The sequence below is a fragment of the Bombus vancouverensis genome, chromosome 2 (genome assembly GCF_051014615.1).
Source record: "Bombus vancouverensis nearcticus chromosome 2, iyBomVanc1_principal, whole genome shotgun sequence".
Classification (NCBI taxonomy): Eukaryota; Metazoa; Arthropoda; class Insecta; order Hymenoptera; family Apidae; genus Bombus; species Bombus vancouverensis.
In genome coordinates this window covers 8,263,888-8,280,379 of record NC_134912.1, presented here as the reverse complement: position 1 = coordinate 8,280,379, position 16,492 = coordinate 8,263,888, and the positions used below count along the sequence as shown (strand labels likewise).

The 16,492-nt window shown below is 42.6% G+C and overlaps 1 protein-coding gene across 1 annotated transcript in view; it reads left to right on the top strand.

Moving 5' to 3' along the window:
- LOC117166167 (protein groucho) overlaps positions 1 to 16,492 on the top strand; it is a 155,289-nt gene that overhangs the window by 135,579 nt on the left and 3,218 nt on the right. Inside the window, exons 8-12 of the mRNA XM_033349920.2 lie at positions 12,866 to 12,988; positions 13,067 to 13,349; positions 13,811 to 14,066; positions 14,731 to 15,006; positions 15,869 to 16,472. Of these exons, the coding sequence (XP_033205811.1) occupies positions 12,866 to 12,988; positions 13,067 to 13,349; positions 13,811 to 14,066; positions 14,731 to 15,006; positions 15,869 to 16,472 (1,542 nt within the window). The remainder of the gene's footprint in view (positions 1 to 12,865; positions 12,989 to 13,066; positions 13,350 to 13,810; positions 14,067 to 14,730; positions 15,007 to 15,868; positions 16,473 to 16,492) is intronic.

Here is a 16,492-nt window from a genome sequence, read left to right as displayed (position 1 = left end):
GGTGACTACACGTGCGTAGAAATTGCTTTACTTTGGCTAATGGAGCAGCTTCGTTGTGTTTGTCTTCAGGGATGATTATTTGGAAGGGAAGACGAGGCTCTTGAAGCTCGATGTTGATTCGTTTCGTGCAAGTATGCTATGTACGTATGTACATCGCTTTTAATGAGGATATGTCAATTGTGGGGGGATTAAAGAATTTTTCATGAAAATTGAACACCTAGAACGTTTACACGTAGATCGCTCGGTTTTATATGATACGCGGATTATATAGTATATATTAATGTTTTTAAATAAACATCTTCATGTACTTCTTTATTATTCTAAATTTGGTGCATTAATTTCATACTTTGTAAGTGATGTCGTTTCAGACAATTGATCTCGTTCACACGCAATTGCATAAAAATTTACGTCTAATGTTTCTAAATCTAACACAAGAACTATCAAATCAGTTGAAATGACTGGTGTCAAATGTTTCGTGTTTGCAATTACTAAAAACATGTAAGCCCTTGTGGTACTATTCATTTATTAATTTCATTCAACCTACATAATCTCTATTCCCGAAACGTTCAACTTGCAAATATACTGAAAACCGAGGAGACGTTAAAAATCTCGTTAAAAATACTGATATTTAAAACAGCAACAATTTCGCTTCCTTTTTCGACCTACCTGTTATCGACCGAAGGTAAAAGGGAAAGGGAGAAGGCGGTTCACTTTGAAAACGAGGATTTCAGCTCTAAAAGTTGAGGAACATCGATTTGGTGAAAATTAATTTTTCCCGTTGCCAACGAGTTAAGGGATAGCGAGCTCTCGAGCCGGATGGCAGGCTATCAAGTCTCGAGGGCGGCGTGGTTAACGCACATATACGCACGCACACGCGTCCGCCAATGTGGCAGCCCCTCTTTTACGACTCGCGGCACGTTTAACGGCCGACTAAGCTTTTTAATAATTCGCCGACCGGTAATTAGTTCGTAATTTAATGAGGCGGCCGTAAAACTCCGCCTAGGGCCACCCGAGCTCTCCGACCGCCCCGTAATTACGTCTCCGTATATATTTCACAATATAATTGTCCGGCTCTCTGGACGAGGCTCTGTTTTCTGAATCTTCTCCCCTTTCGCGACCGGAAGTGGCAGGGAGAGTGTTCCGGAACGAGCGGATTGCTGAAAAGGTACATTGACAACGACGCATGCGGCAACGAGATTGACTACACCACACTGTGTCGTAGTATTTTTTAACGTTAAAACTACCGTCAGCCTTTAAATATACGTTCGAATGCATTATATATAAATGAATATAATTAAAATTAACATTGTGAAAATAAGAATACGATAACTCTGACTCAGTAAAAGTCTGTCTTAGTAAAAGTTAAGATTAATTTTACATATGAATAATTTTAGTAATTTGATAATTTAGAAAATCTAAAACCGGTTTCTTTCGATAGGCAGATTGGAATAACGAGATTTGTCTCAGCGACCAAAAGAAACTTGAAACATTCTACAAAGGTTAATCGATGCAAAATCAGATTATATCAGGCCAAACTCCACAAAATTCCCTCATTAAATGCGGGACTTCGAGGTAGACGTTGTTCGTCGTAGGAGCCGTGTCTCGATCGCTGCTATCGATACACTCGCCGTGTTACGCGACGTATGGCCCCTCGTCCACTCCGGTGCCCATATTCATCGAGCATATCGCTGTACATTGTGCTGGGAACTGGTGTAGGATCGAAAATACGGCTAGCCTATTTTCACCTCGACCATAATTCAGCTATTATCGATAGCCAACCGCGGCTATACACCAGCAACACGTGTAAGATCGAAAGTAGGCAGGATCATAGGTCTAGCTCGAGCGGTTAACAAGATTCCTACACGCAATCTCGAGGCCGTTTCAGTAAAGGGGTTAGCTGTACGTGTCCCGCAAGGGTACGGCGTTTAACAACTCGCGATAGCAGCAGATTCTCTCTCTTTCGTCTCCTTCTATCGTCCTTCTGCTGGAATATACGGCCACTATAAATCAGTGGTTCGATCGGGGACGGCCAGTCGGTTGATCGTCTTCTTTTCTTCCTCCTCTCTCTATACCATCTTTCGATCCTCTTCTCTATCTCTTGGATATCTCTGTGTTTGACCTTCCTGTCGGTCCTACCGATGCCACGCCACCGGGACGCCCATTAACTGGCTTTTTTGCGTTGTGTAATGACCTTAAAGCGCCCACGGTTTACGAAGCCATTCGTTAAGGCCGGCACGGCGCAACGGACCGCGCGTTGGTAATCGCGCGAGAATGCGCCTCTCCGCGGGCATTCTTGCGTACGACCTTTTTCTTCTCTACTATCTTCTTCCTCTTTTCTTCTTCTATCCTCTACACTCCTTATTTTTTTCATTTTTCCTATATACGATCTTCGTCCTTCTTTCCTCTGTTTCTTACTTTCACGCTCTTATAGAAGTCTATCCAGCGGTTCTCTGTTATCTATTTCTTTCTAGTTCCACGGCACGTCCTTGTCGCAGCCCGATCCCTAACCACTTAGACGGTTTCTCCGTCTGACCCATTCCACGCACACTCCACCGCCTCTTTCTCCTTCCGATTCTCATTCCCTGTCGTTTTTCTTGTTACAAGGAGGCCGACGCAAGGGAGCAGCAGCTGAAGAAACGGGCGAGATAATAGGGAAGAAGCCCGGCACCGAAGAGCCCGCGAAATAAAGCGACGATCGTAATCCACCACTGGCTTTTCAATTACCAGAACTGTCTCCCCATTTTCCTGCTAGTTCGTCCCCTCTCCTCGATGCTTCTGCTTGTTCGCTCTCTAAGTTCCAGCTATGTCTTTCTTCCGTCTCTGTCCTCCAAACTTCCCTATCCAACGTTTCACGCAGCGATAAAAATGTTTCCTCATCCCCTTCTTCGCTCTGTGTTCGCAGATAACGCGAAGACACTTTATGGCAAGCTATTCTGTATGCTCCTTATTCCTTTGTCGTTTCCTTCGCCGTTCTTCCCTCGTTTACCATCCCGTTCCAATCTTTTTATCCTTCTTTTCCTCATTCGTTTTAGTTTCTTATTTTTCTCGTCATAAGCAATGTTTTTTATTTCGCCCTGCTCTTCACCCCCTATTTCCTGCTCCGATCGAGCAACGAGAGTACTCTACCGGTCTCCGACACGACGTGTCCTTGAGAAATCTCGTAAAGCACCACTCAGCGTCGCTCCGAAAATCAGCGAAAATCTGGCGTTCTTCTTCCACCCTCGCACCTCGTCAACGTCTCGACGATGGAGCCCGAGTATTCTTCGACCATATATTGCGGTCTCCTGACAATTTCCTATCCGTTCTCTCTCTCTCTCTCTCTCTCTCTCTCTCTCTCTCAACTCGTGTGCCGGGTGACGTGGAATGTCTCGAGGAGCAAATACGTTTTAGCGATATAGGAATAGCGGCGGAATATTTATTGGAATTTGTATCTCGTTTCGAAAGCGATACGTTTGATGCGATCGATAACGATGATAATTAGATCGGATGTTTACGCGTCTATTGGAGAATTGTTATTACTAGTTCGCGTATTCCAAACGTTTTATAATTAACAGCGTTTTACGACAAAAATTCGTTCGACGGATATATCTCATTATCTTCGTCGTTTTTCGTGTACAGAACAAACACGTGCTTCGAAGTCAGTTGTTTTCGACGATCTCGTCGAAGTTATTATTATCAGTTCGTATGTTTTATGAATCTTATAATTAGCAGTATCGAATCTTTTTCTTATGACAAAAATATCTTCGATAAGTATATTTCATTTTCTTCGTTGCCTTTCGAACATACAACAAACGATTTCCACGTTTTCAAGACAATTTTTTCGACGATTCAATCGAAACTTATTATTATCAGTTCAGATATTTCATATATTTCGTAATTGCCACTATCAAATTTGTATCTTGCGACGGAAGTTCTTCTGACAGACAATATATTTCATTTTCTTCGTCGTTTTTCATACACAGAATAAATATTTCCGCGTTCACCAAGTCTCCGGTTCCAAGTCAATTTTTTCAACGATCCAATCGAAACCGTATGTGCAATTCGGCAAGTACCGCGTGCCACGAGAAAGTTAGTTATCGACGAGACAAATTCAATCTGCGAAAAATATCTGCCCCTCCTGCCGGCGATTATAGGCAAGCGCATATCACCGAGTTCTATCGTCGGTTAAGGTCAATTTCCGCGATCCCACGTTCTCCCATGGTCGCCTAATGGAAAAAGAAGGCAATCGTCGCGGTTTCTGTATTCAATAAAAGCGCGCGTATCTATAGAGAAATACGTGTGCTCTCTACCCGTAGTAAAACGGTCGTATACCGCGACCGAAACAGAGGAAAACAAAACGAGAAAGACAGAGAAGATATGAAAAAAGGAATATTGGGAAAAACGGAGATAGCCCGCGGACGCGAAGGAACGGGCGCAACGAAAAACCGGAATACCGGGTCCGATTCGATGCATATTGCGTTTCGGTGGGCGTTTTCGCGATAGCGATATACCGCCGTAAAACCGTCGCTGTCGTGGTTAGAAGTAATTGGCCGCAACGGTAACGTGAATGGGAAGTATGGGAACTGAAGCCGCTTCGAGCTCGGTTCGAACGATAACGATAACAATAATATCGATCACCCGGGGACGGTTTTTGCGGACAAGGGCAAGAGGCACGAGAGGGGTTAGGCGTGCAACAGGGAGAGAGAGAGAGAGAGGAGGGTGAGTTGAGTGGGTGGTGAACTGGGGATAGGCAGAAAGCAAGAGGGAAGAGAGAAAGAGAAAGCGTGTCGAGGGTGGTGGCGAGACACTCGAAGCGCGTTGTTGCATAAAATTGTAAAGCCCCGGACTCGACGGTGGCGGCGTCGCGCCGAGATAGCTGCAAACAGAGGCAAGTTAATTTAAAAATGCAAATTCCACCGCAGGGCTGCTGGCTCCGCCGATGAGGGACGGTTAGTAGAGAGGGGGGAGAACGAAATGGGTTGGGTGACAGTGAGAGAAAGAGACGGAAAACGAGAAAAAGAGAGTACGATGTTGTGCAGTGGTCCAGCAGAGAGAAAACAGAGGAAAAAACAAGCTCGGGACTGGGAAGAGTGAACGCGCGCCACGATATTTACGTTGTACCTATAAATCATCCTGCCGTGAATTTTTGTACGATTCGCGACATCGTTCCCCGCGTGTAGCCGACAGACGGGGCGGAGAACGTCCGTGACACGGGGCGGTGTAAGATAAAGATTCTGCTAAACGATGGATCTCGAGGTAATGCGCAGTTAATTCACTTTGCGTGATTGGAGGCTGACGTTTAATATCTTTTTCAGAAAACGTTTTCTTGTTTCTGGTACATCCGGTGTATGATGAGAATCGTTTATTATACGAGAATATCGATGATTTCAATTACATTCGATTACATAGCGGGAAAATAGATTTAACGTAATAGATCGGTAAGATTGATTTAATTAAAACAGTTGTTTTGATAAAACGAACAGCTTGATAATGATTTATCGAAAAATATTTCATACAGAGATATTATTAATTTTAATCAACTGATGGAAGCGAAAATTTTAATGAAACAGGTTAATAGAATTCGTTTAATTAAAATAAAAAAGAAGTTGGTATTTTATCTTCTATATATATATATATATGTATATGTATATTGTAGAATCTTATTTGAAAATTGTTTATCTCGATAAATTCCAGAAACATCGTGGTAATTGTTAATTGTTCAACATGAGTATATTTCCTAAATAGAACGTTGGAAAGGAGCGAACTGTTTCCAACGATTAATTACTCGCTGTAAGCGAACGTAGTTCGAGCGTACCACTGGTCAAACAGCGGCTGTCTGACTAATAAATGTTCGCAACTACTTAGGCGCATCGGGCAATTTTGAATCCTCTTAGGGAAGCACTTTTACTTGCGTCGACTTTGGGAAGCTTACGAAAATGTTTCGCAACTAATTTCAACCTTAAAAACAGCGTATATAGCGAGCAATCAATTTGATACAATAAAAAAAAAAAAGAAGAAGTTTTTATTTTCACACTAATCGTTCCTGTTCCTATTTTATTCTATCAAGTCTTTTCATGAGACTATCGTTGAGTTTATCTTTCTCTTTAAAAGTTTGATACGAGATTACAAAAGTATTCTTTCCCTCGTTTTCTATTATCTCTTTTCTTTTATAAACTAAGTCTTCAAATTTGCAAATCGAAAAATATATGTAATTTAAAATTTGATCGAAGTTTTGTAATCAAGATTTTTACGGAACTTTGAGAATCATCGTTGAAATCTAAAAGGCAGAAATAAACCGAATTAATATTTATTTTGAAAAAAAATGTATAAACTACACGCGTTGCAATCTTAAATTTTCATAGTTTGCATCTATTAAACATAATATGCTAATTAAGAAAATAGACAATTCAAACCTAACGTAGCTTTATCAAATGGTAAAAAGATAGCCCATTAAAAATTGCTAATAAAGAAAGACGATGTAATACCTGCTGAGAAATAAAAATCTCCAGAGTTGCGCGCTCTCCTTCTCCGGAAAAACGAAGGAGCGTAATCGGTCACGTAATATTCGTCCAGCACCATATTTCTAACGGCGCAATCACAGCCTCGAAATGAAATTTCTCAAACCGCCGCCGACGCGCGATTCTTTCGCTTCAACAAAGTGGAAAACGATCGCGCGGTTCGCTTCTCATTTTCCTCCTATCAGGTGCACGATTCTCACGGTCGAAACGTTGTTGGAAAAAGGAAGAAAAGAAGTGCGGCATGAAAACGAGGAAAGGGAAGAAGAAAGAGAGAGGGGCGCAGGGGTGGAAGAACAGATTCGACTCGAACGAGAAAGAGCGGAAGCGAGCATTTGGATGGAACAGCACAGGCGGAAATAAAAGTGCGCGCGTTCACTAATTGCGGCGATGATGGATGCACGCGGTGACCCAGTGACACGTGGTTGATTCCAGAAATCGGTTCCAGGTATTCCCGGCGGGGCCATTAAAAATTCCATGCATCCTCGAGTGAGGTCGCCGTCCAATGTAATCACAGGAACCGGCGAAATTACACCTGCGCGTCAACTTCTCGATGAATCTCCTTCGTCCGTATTGCCCACCGTGATTTCGATAAGTAAATTAATGAACGTTCGAAGGTAAAAAATAGCTTGTATCACGACTGATCGGGTTTTCAGATGATTGAAATCCCGTATCGTGTACGGGATATTCTTCGCTGGAATTATTCTTGATAGCTGTTCCTTAAAATACTGGACCGATGGTACTGACGAGAATATCAAAGTCAGCTTGCTGATCCTTAATGAATCAAAAATTGTTTAGCGGATAAAGTGACTACCCACCGAATAATTTCTATTCTCGAAGTCGAAATTGAAATTCAGAGAAGATTTGATTTGTTCAGTGGCTAAATGTATATGCAATTGCGCAATTCAAATAGATACCTCGAAGATTATGTTAATGGCTACGAAAGCTTGAACTGCTCGATCATTTTATTTATTCAACTATACGATAAGAATCAATGTGATGGAACTTCCTTACTTAGCTCCTAAACTTTCTCGCTAGATAAAATAAAAGCCTCACACTCCTCTCACAGATAACTACGTACTCCGCAGTCAAGGTTTCACACGCTAGATTTACCTTCGATACAACGACTCTCGATAATTCGATTCGACGATCGTGTCGTCATTCGCCAAAAAGCGTTTGATCCGCGTATACCCCTCGACGTCGATAACCACGAGTCGCTTTCCAACGATCCTCGTTCTCGTCTCGGGTTGAGAACCTCTGGGTGCAATCTTGTACCAACTGGGGTTTGCGGGGTCTTGGGAGACGCGACTCCGGTTCGTAACCTCCTCTCTCGGGGTCCTGGCTACGACGAGGGTGGAGTGAGGAATAGGGAAACAGGCAACGTGGGTTGGTTGAGGTGGAATACCGGTAGGGTGAGTAGTAAGGAGACTACTTGCCGAGTAGAGGGAGGACAGAAAGGAAGGAGGAAGGAAGGAGCACAGGCGTGGGAGGATGAGGTAGTCGGTGGCTTGGGATATATCCGTAAGGTCGGGGACTGGTTCGATGGTATGGGTGACGGTAGTTGGGTTGAGACGAGGCGCCGTGGTGAAGGAGTCGCTCACTCACTTACCACCTTCATAGCCCCGACCACCAACCCCAATACCACGCACACCACCGAACTTCCTCTTTCCCTTCCCTTGTCGACACTCGCTCTCTCTGTTTCTCTTCCAGCAACTGCCACCACATCGTCCCTGTCTCTCTGGTTGCACCTTCTCGGTGCCTGGCTCCTGGTTCTGCTGTTGGCTGCTGCTTGCCAAGTTGCCTGCCAGCAGACCAAGTCGTCCCTAACACTACAAAGTCTATATATCTACGGTGTACCCAACGGCCCTCTCCCCCGCGTCTTTCCGCTTCTCACTCCTTTTCAGGCCACCCCTTTGAGAGGTACGCGGCCCCCCTATATTGATCGTGGCGCGAACCCTCTTTACCGGAAAGGCTGCTGCCGCCGTACGATCCCGACGGGCTAGGTGTAAGTAAACTTACGCGAATGAAGGTTGGACTGCCGCTCCGTGTACACACGTACACGCTCGCACCGGAGAATACCGTGTACTCGGCGCGCGAGGACGGTACGTGGCAGGAGGTGAGAAATAGTAGGGAGAGAGGAAGCTTCTCTCGTGACAGAGCATCGAGTGCTTTCGGTATTTCAATGGCGAGAAGGAAAACGATGCGTTTGCACCGGGGTAGATAAGGCCGCTGAATACACCGCCGGGAATCGAACGTATTGTGCAAGGGAAAAAGTGGCTCCGGGTGAAACGTGTACACGATGTGTCTGGTAACCGAAGCCGGCATTCGCACGTCTACCTTGCGTGCTTTCGACGAAGCATAAGTAGAAAGAAAAACACGTATCAAATGTAAATAACGGAAGAGACTCGAACATCCATTGCTAGACGTGTTACACGAAACGATCGACGTACGTTCGGAACATCGTTTCACCATGTCTAGAAGGCAAAAGTGTACATAGTCGATTTTCCGAGATAGAGGCGAACCAGTTGTTCGCGAAAAAAGGCCAACAGCCACATAAAAATTCTATGACACGTCGAAACTTGGACTACGACGATTCATACAGGGGTTCCTTTATCCGCGTGAGGACTGTTACTCCCAATTCTACGAAACTTATCTCGAGCTAACCATCTCCGTTCCGACATAAATCCAAGATCTTCGAGATTCCTCGCATTTTTATGATAATGCCTCGCCTCTCTGTATTCTTCTCGCAATATCTCTTCCGTTCTTCTTCCTTCGAGAAAGAATAGCAAGGATCGTTCTTGGAAATATCCAAGCAGTCGAAGTCTCCTTTTCTTCTCTACGCTCTGTGTGTGTATATTTTCTTCTACCGTCGATTTATCCAGGAAAAGGAACGAGCTGAGAGACATATACACAGCTCTTGTCTCTCGACGAACGCTTTCCTTTCTAGGAACGCGACAGTTGTAACCGGACCGACTCTCCTGGCTCCTGGCCGGATAAATAGTGACTGACCATTACGTGGTAACGAGGAGAGGTACGGTATCTCGTTTTGCCCTGCGAGAGTGGAAACGGATCCCACTTTAGCTGCTTTCGTTCTAGAAAAGTCGAGCGAGAAGCACATAATACGGCTCCTCTGGGGATTCCTTCCTTTGAGAAGTCGTTCGAACGCGGCCGTGTGCGTGTTTTCTTGCATCTTTCCAGGGAATTCGTTCTCTTTCGCATGGCCACTCAGCCTTCGCCCCCTTTTTATCGAGTGAACCGACTAGTCTCCGGCTGGAAGCTTCGTCAAGCTGAATTTTTCGATGTCGCCCCGATTGTCTTCGCCGCGTGCCAGAAACACGCCTTTTATTCGTCCCGATATTATCTGAGAAACGCCACTCGTATCTGCTTACCTGGAATTGTTTTCCCAATTGAAATTTGAACGAGTTCTGATGAATCTATGGACATGTTGCTCATTACTGTGCCGTGTATTCTATTTGTTTAGATGTATTAAACATAGGTGTACGTTCCTAATTACAAAGATCTACATGACAAATTCTATCCTACTCGATATTAATGACCTATTATCACATTGCACGGATTTAATTATTTCTTCCCACTTCAAACATTAAACGTATAACTTTGATAATATCAAAGATGCACAAAGCAGATATCAAAAACATTTCATCCTAATCGATAGTCGATTATGCCGAACAAATTTAATTACTTCCTGCTACTAGTATAATATACATAATTGCAAAGGTTCGCGTAACAAATTCCAAAAACGCCTCGTCCTACTCAATAATAATGACCTTTCAATAATTATCACACTGGCCAAATTTAATTATTTCTCCCCATTCCACATATTAAACGTATAACTTTATAATGTCAAAGATCCACAAAGTAAATTTCATCCTACTCGACAATAATAACTTACCAATACAATTATCAGCCCGTGTAAATTTAATTATCCCCTTCCGTTGAATTTAATCATTCTCTGCATTCCCCTCGTAAAGTCAACCACACGCGAATCCCTCGAAAAAGAAGCAGCCATCTAGTGGCTTCCTAAATCACTGCAGAGTCGCCCTATTTCATTTCCTTTTAGGCAACGCACGAGTCCTATGGACGCGGACGATGCTCGGAAAGGATGATACCGGAGCGTCGGGGTAATGGACCGAGCCAGAGGTGGCAGTGGATGAGAGACGAAGGGTAATTGAGAAGAGGAGATTTACTTCGGGGTCGAGAGAGGCCGCGAGAGAGGGTAGTTTACGGTGTTGCTCCGGATGGGGACAGAAAAGTTATCAGGGGAAAAAGGCTCACGGTCGCTTACGTGGATGAAGAGGGACGGTAAAGAGAGACGTCGCCGTATCGACGACAAAACTGTCGCTCGTAAAACTTCCTGTCGATAATATCTTCGACGCCTTTCTGGACCTTCGTATCTCTCGATGGTATTGGCGTCTCCGTTTCCCAGAGACATTTTCGGCGCGCATTCACGCGCAACCCTCTAGACTGTTATCGTCTCTATTCTATAGGGGAGAAATGTCGAACAGAGGGAGAAGATAGGTCTGAGAATTAATAGGCACGCAATAGTGGAGCAGAGAGAAGCGTGAATTTATCTAAATCGCATTCTTTGTTCGACTTCTTATCGGTGAAGTTGGGTAGTTGAAAAATGTCACCAGGAGGATTGTTTTCGTGGACACTTTAAGAAAGAAGAGAAATTTTTCTAATTTTTTTTTTAAGCTTCGACGAAACTGCTTTAATCGTTTAATTATTGCAATTGTTCTTGATCGTTGCTTTGGTAGAAATAATTTCGTTCGTTTGAGGAAAAAATGTAAATAATTATTTTAATGGAGAATACCGTTCAGTTGACATTATTACTCGAAATGATGGTATTTGATAAGTGTATAATTTATCTAGAATTAGAATTGATCGTTAAAGACGATTTGGAACAATGATTGTGAGTGCATGTTACCTGTTAAATAATCCAATTTTCTCACGTCATCGAGTATTATTATATTTATATCGAAACATTGTTTTCTTACTGCACATTGTTTTTCATTTATTGTCAATTTTACTATACTTAACTCAAACTTGTATTCATTAAAATCGCCTAACATTTCAAAAACGTTGAATTAATCGTATTATATTTACTACTCAATTAATCAATTAACTGAAGTTAATGTTCGTAACACGTTACAGAAGTATATCAGAAAAATCCTTGCAAGCATCGATAAATCCAAAATTTTATTAACCAGAAATTCTAAGTAGAACAAAGAAAGGAATATGGGAGCATTTCACGAACCGTCTACGAGACAAATAAATATTTTTCGTCTACATTTTCACGGCTAACGCCGTTTCAGCCGTGTCGATGATTTTTCTGTATTATTTTCTCTGTTGCTTCTTCACGACGACGAAGCAAGAAATTGATGGAGGCAGAGGCGCGTAATTCAATTGCCCCTCGGTGCATCGACGGGCAAATATTTTATTTAATCGTGAGACAGAGGAAACGGTTTAAGCTTTTCGTAATCTCTCTGCCGAAACGAAGAATGCCCGTCTGTCAAAATCTTCAACGAAATTGATGAGATTTGCGAGACGAATTGTATATAATCCTGGAATGACTTCTCGTGATAGATCTTGACGCTCGTTTTACGGCTTCCTTCACCCTGGTTGCTCTTCTCCGGGAAAGAACGTCTTCCGGCAGATGCGCGTTTCGATGGATATCTAACATGACAGCGTATCTTTTATACCGCAATATTTGCGGTCTCTGATAAACGATTGATGATATCACAGAGACGATTTGATGGATTCGATAAAAGTGTACGGGAAAATATTTGCCCCTGCTGTGTTTGAGTTACAGAAATTGGTTTCAGATATTGGAGTGGCAATACAAGTTGTATTTATGATAAATCTGACGTGTGGATTAACAAAATAGTAATCTTAGAGCGATCTAAAAATTGACTGTTGGCGATGACTGTTCTTCGTTTGTTGGCAAAGAAGTTCTTAATTTTATATTTAATAAATATCGCACACAAGATGTACTTGCGATATGATTAGTACAGGCCTAAACAAATTTTGAAGTACTATACTAATTGATACATTAATTATAAAGAATTAACAAGTTGCCGTTATTTCTCGTTGAGATTATTCGAAAATCACGCGGGTCATCAAGGTCTTGACAATGGTAATCAAAGTGTCTTGAAGATTATGGCAGTATCAAAGTCGTGAGATTAGCGATCAAAGTCATTTCAAGTTCTCAGGTGTAAACGTTATCTTCGATTACTATCAACATAAAAACGTACAAAGATCAATATACCCACTTGCTAATAATAGAATAAAATTTCGTTTCATGCGTTTGTCTGGTCCTCTTAATGTATTCTTTGCTTACGTTGTTCCAGAGAAGTTCGATATCGCCAGCGGAACGCGAAAAATACAGTAGGCCGCGATCACCCGATCCCCAGCATCACGATCACCTGCCATTGAAGAAGATGAAAAAGGAGCAAGATAAAGACATAGGCCATGTAGGTATCTAGGATGGTTCTCCATGCTCTCTGACCAATAGTATACCTTATTAAAGCCGTACACGTTTTCCCCGATAGCAAAGCGATGGTGAAAAGAGCGACCAGGACTTGGTGGTAGACGATGCCAGCGAAGGGCCAACGAGTCCGACGGCGAATGGCACAGCGTCTCCTAGGGAGAATGGCCTTGACAAACTCGGTCCATCTTCGGTGCCTTTGAGCAGCCAGGTTAAGAAAGAAGTGCCACCACCGTCGCCGAGGAGTGGTACCAGCAGCAACGCGAGCACACCTTCGGCTAAGAAGATGGAGGAACGAGAAAAACCCACCACACCGATCTCGAAACCTGTCACACCCACGTCTGCGGGTTTGTTATCTACTTTTTTGTTTCATTATATTATTTGTCTGATAATTCCAAGCGTGTATATAATTTGAAATGATTATGAGTATGATAATATGTAATGAGAAGATCAATGTAAAAATCTCATTCAGTACGGTGTTGCAGTAATAATACTATGTTCAGGAATTTTTCTCCGTTATTGTTGTTACGATTGTCTAAAGTATTTTCGCTTTTTCTTAGATATATATTTCGTAACAATAAAATCGTTTATAAGAATAAAGTGTTAATCTCTTTATCGCTGGTGTTCGAACGTTTCGTTATTATTAATTTCGTTACTTTCAAAAATTCGCAAATAATTCTGTGAGTTTCATATAAACGCGATAATTTTCGTTCTCGTTTGCATTAATTCGCTAGTATTCGGAATTTTCGTATCAATCAAGTTGATGGAAAATACTTGGCAAGTCTGACGATAAATGTATGGTCGACAGGTGGTAGCAGCTCCGGCTCCGGTGGTCTGAAACCATCGAGTTCCAGCAAACCACTGGTCTCGGCTTCGGCGGTCGGCCCTTATCCGCCACACTATCCGCCGCCACATCATCCACCCGCAGGACCTCATGTGGACGTGCTGGGTTATCCTTCGGCCCTGAATGGATATCCCGCAAGACCGCCTCTTCAGCAACTCTACGATCCTCACGGAAGCATGAGGGCACCTCTTGGACCTCTCGGTGTACCCGGTGGCAAACCGTAAGTGCTTTTCTCCGGTCTTGATGAATTTCTTCCTTCACGACTCTAACACGTTCATTTCCATCGATAAATTTCGAAGAGAAAGTATTTACACTATCCTCTATAAGTTATGGTACGCTTGCTCAGTACGCTTAAGGTACCTACAAATTGACCTTGTAATTGCAAAATGAAGTTATTTACTGTCCTATATTATTTATACATATTTTATTGTAGCTTGTCTTTAAAATTACCGATCCGTGACTTATGGACGAAAGTGTATATTTAAACTAATAATAAGAGTAAAAGACGGTTGTCAAAGATTTGAAAATGGATACTGACGAATGAATAATCTTGACTTAATAGACAGTATTCAATCTTACCTAATCGTACAGTATTTCCTTCGTATCAACTGTGCAACTAGCGGTTATTAGATAATCACCGTACTATATTTTCTGCACACCAATTACCTACGACCTACACAATTAGCAATTATTAAATAATCCACATCTTCTATCGATCTAACCGGCTACACGATTCATCCATCAGCGCCATTAATCATAGCTTCAATCACATATAACTAGAGGAACAAACAGAGTCATTGAAAATCACGGAGCTCGTCCATCAAGAAAATCCCAAGTACCGCAATTACGAGGAATAACGAGCGTAAAATTCCTTTGTCTTACAGTGCGTACAGTTTCCACGTATCGAGTGAAGGCCAGATGCAGCCGGTTCCATTCCCTCACGATGCTCTAATTGGACAAGGAATACCGCGTCATGCGCGCCAGATAAATACCCTGACACACGGCGAGGTGGTGTGCGCGGTAACGATCTCGAATCCGACTAAATACGTTTACACTGGTGGCAAAGGATGCGTCAAGGTCTGGGACATCAATCAGGGCGGCAGCGGTAGCGCGAAACACGTTTCGCAGCTTGATTGCCTGCAACGAGACAACTACATCAGGTTGGTTAAACGTTACGTTCGCACAACGTCGTATTAACTTTCCACGCTGTCTGGCAAACGCGAGATTCGCCGCTGAATAAATTCTGATTAGCGTCTGCCCTTCCGCCTCTACGAACGTCATTGCGGTCTCGTTTACCGAATCACGATATGTGTAATTTCGACCTTTCGAGAAACACGCTAGTTCAGTCACTTAGCTAGTTTGAAACGACGAGACAGCATCTTATCTTGACTTTGAGCGTTAATTGCTTTGCAATTCGACGTATCGAGGATTGCACTTAACAAATTTGCAACTGTGTTCTGTGCTAGAGATAGACATCGTTAATTAATTACATTAATTTCGATTGACGTAACGTGTGATTATTTTCATTCTTAAGCTTACTGCTTGCTACTGTATTTATTTAACGTGTTAGAAGCTGGAATTAGAAACAGAGATATAATAGAAATGTATATGAGCATGATAACTTATTCATGAAAAATTGAATTGGTAATCGTTGGTCGTATAAATAGATGAATGTTAATATTTGTTTTGCAATCTTTGCCTTCAGATAATTTCCATGATGTATATTTCAAATGTACTTAAAATATAAACACTACGTATCGCGCTGCTTTCCACTGATATTCCATTTAAACTGTATGTATGTAGCATTGTTTATTTTCTACATGCAGAAACATGAACAGCTTGAACAGAAATTCGTCGGATTTCGATGACCTACATGGCGTTTAATATATTAAACAAATCAAATAATAAATATCAAATAATGATTAATAAACACTTTGAATAATAAATATGCAAAGTAAAAAGCAAACAGCTTTTAATCATTCTATTCCGTAAACTGATACCGCTTTCTCTTTTGACAAACAGATCGGTGAAACTACTACCAGATGGAAGGACACTCATCGTAGGTGGCGAAGCAAGCAACCTGAGCATCTGGGATCTGGCGAGTCCAACGCCAAGGATCAAAGCTGAATTGACGTCGAATGCGCCAGCGTGTTATGCTTTGGCAATTTCGCCGGACTCGAAAGTCTGCTTCAGCTGTTGCAGCGATGGTAACATCGCTGTCTGGGATATACAGAACCAGTCTTTGCTCAGACAATTCCAAGGTCACACGGATGGTGCATCCTGCATCGACATCTCCGCGGATGGTTCGAAACTGTGGACCGGAGGATTAGACAATACCGTGCGCTCGTGGGATCTTCGGGAAGGCAGGCAACTTCAACAGCACGATTTTACCTCGCAGATATTCTCACTTGGTTACTGCCCCACTGGCGAATGGTTGGCAGTAGGAATGGAGAATTCAAATGTTGAAGTCTTGCACGCCACGAAACCGGACAAATATCAGCTACATTTACACGAGTCTTGTGTACTTTCTTTACGTTTCGCTACCTGCGGCAAGTGGTTCGTCTCAACTGGCAAGGATAATTTACTGAACGCGTGGCGTACACCATACGGTGCCTCAATATTCCAGGTAAAACTTGATAATCCATC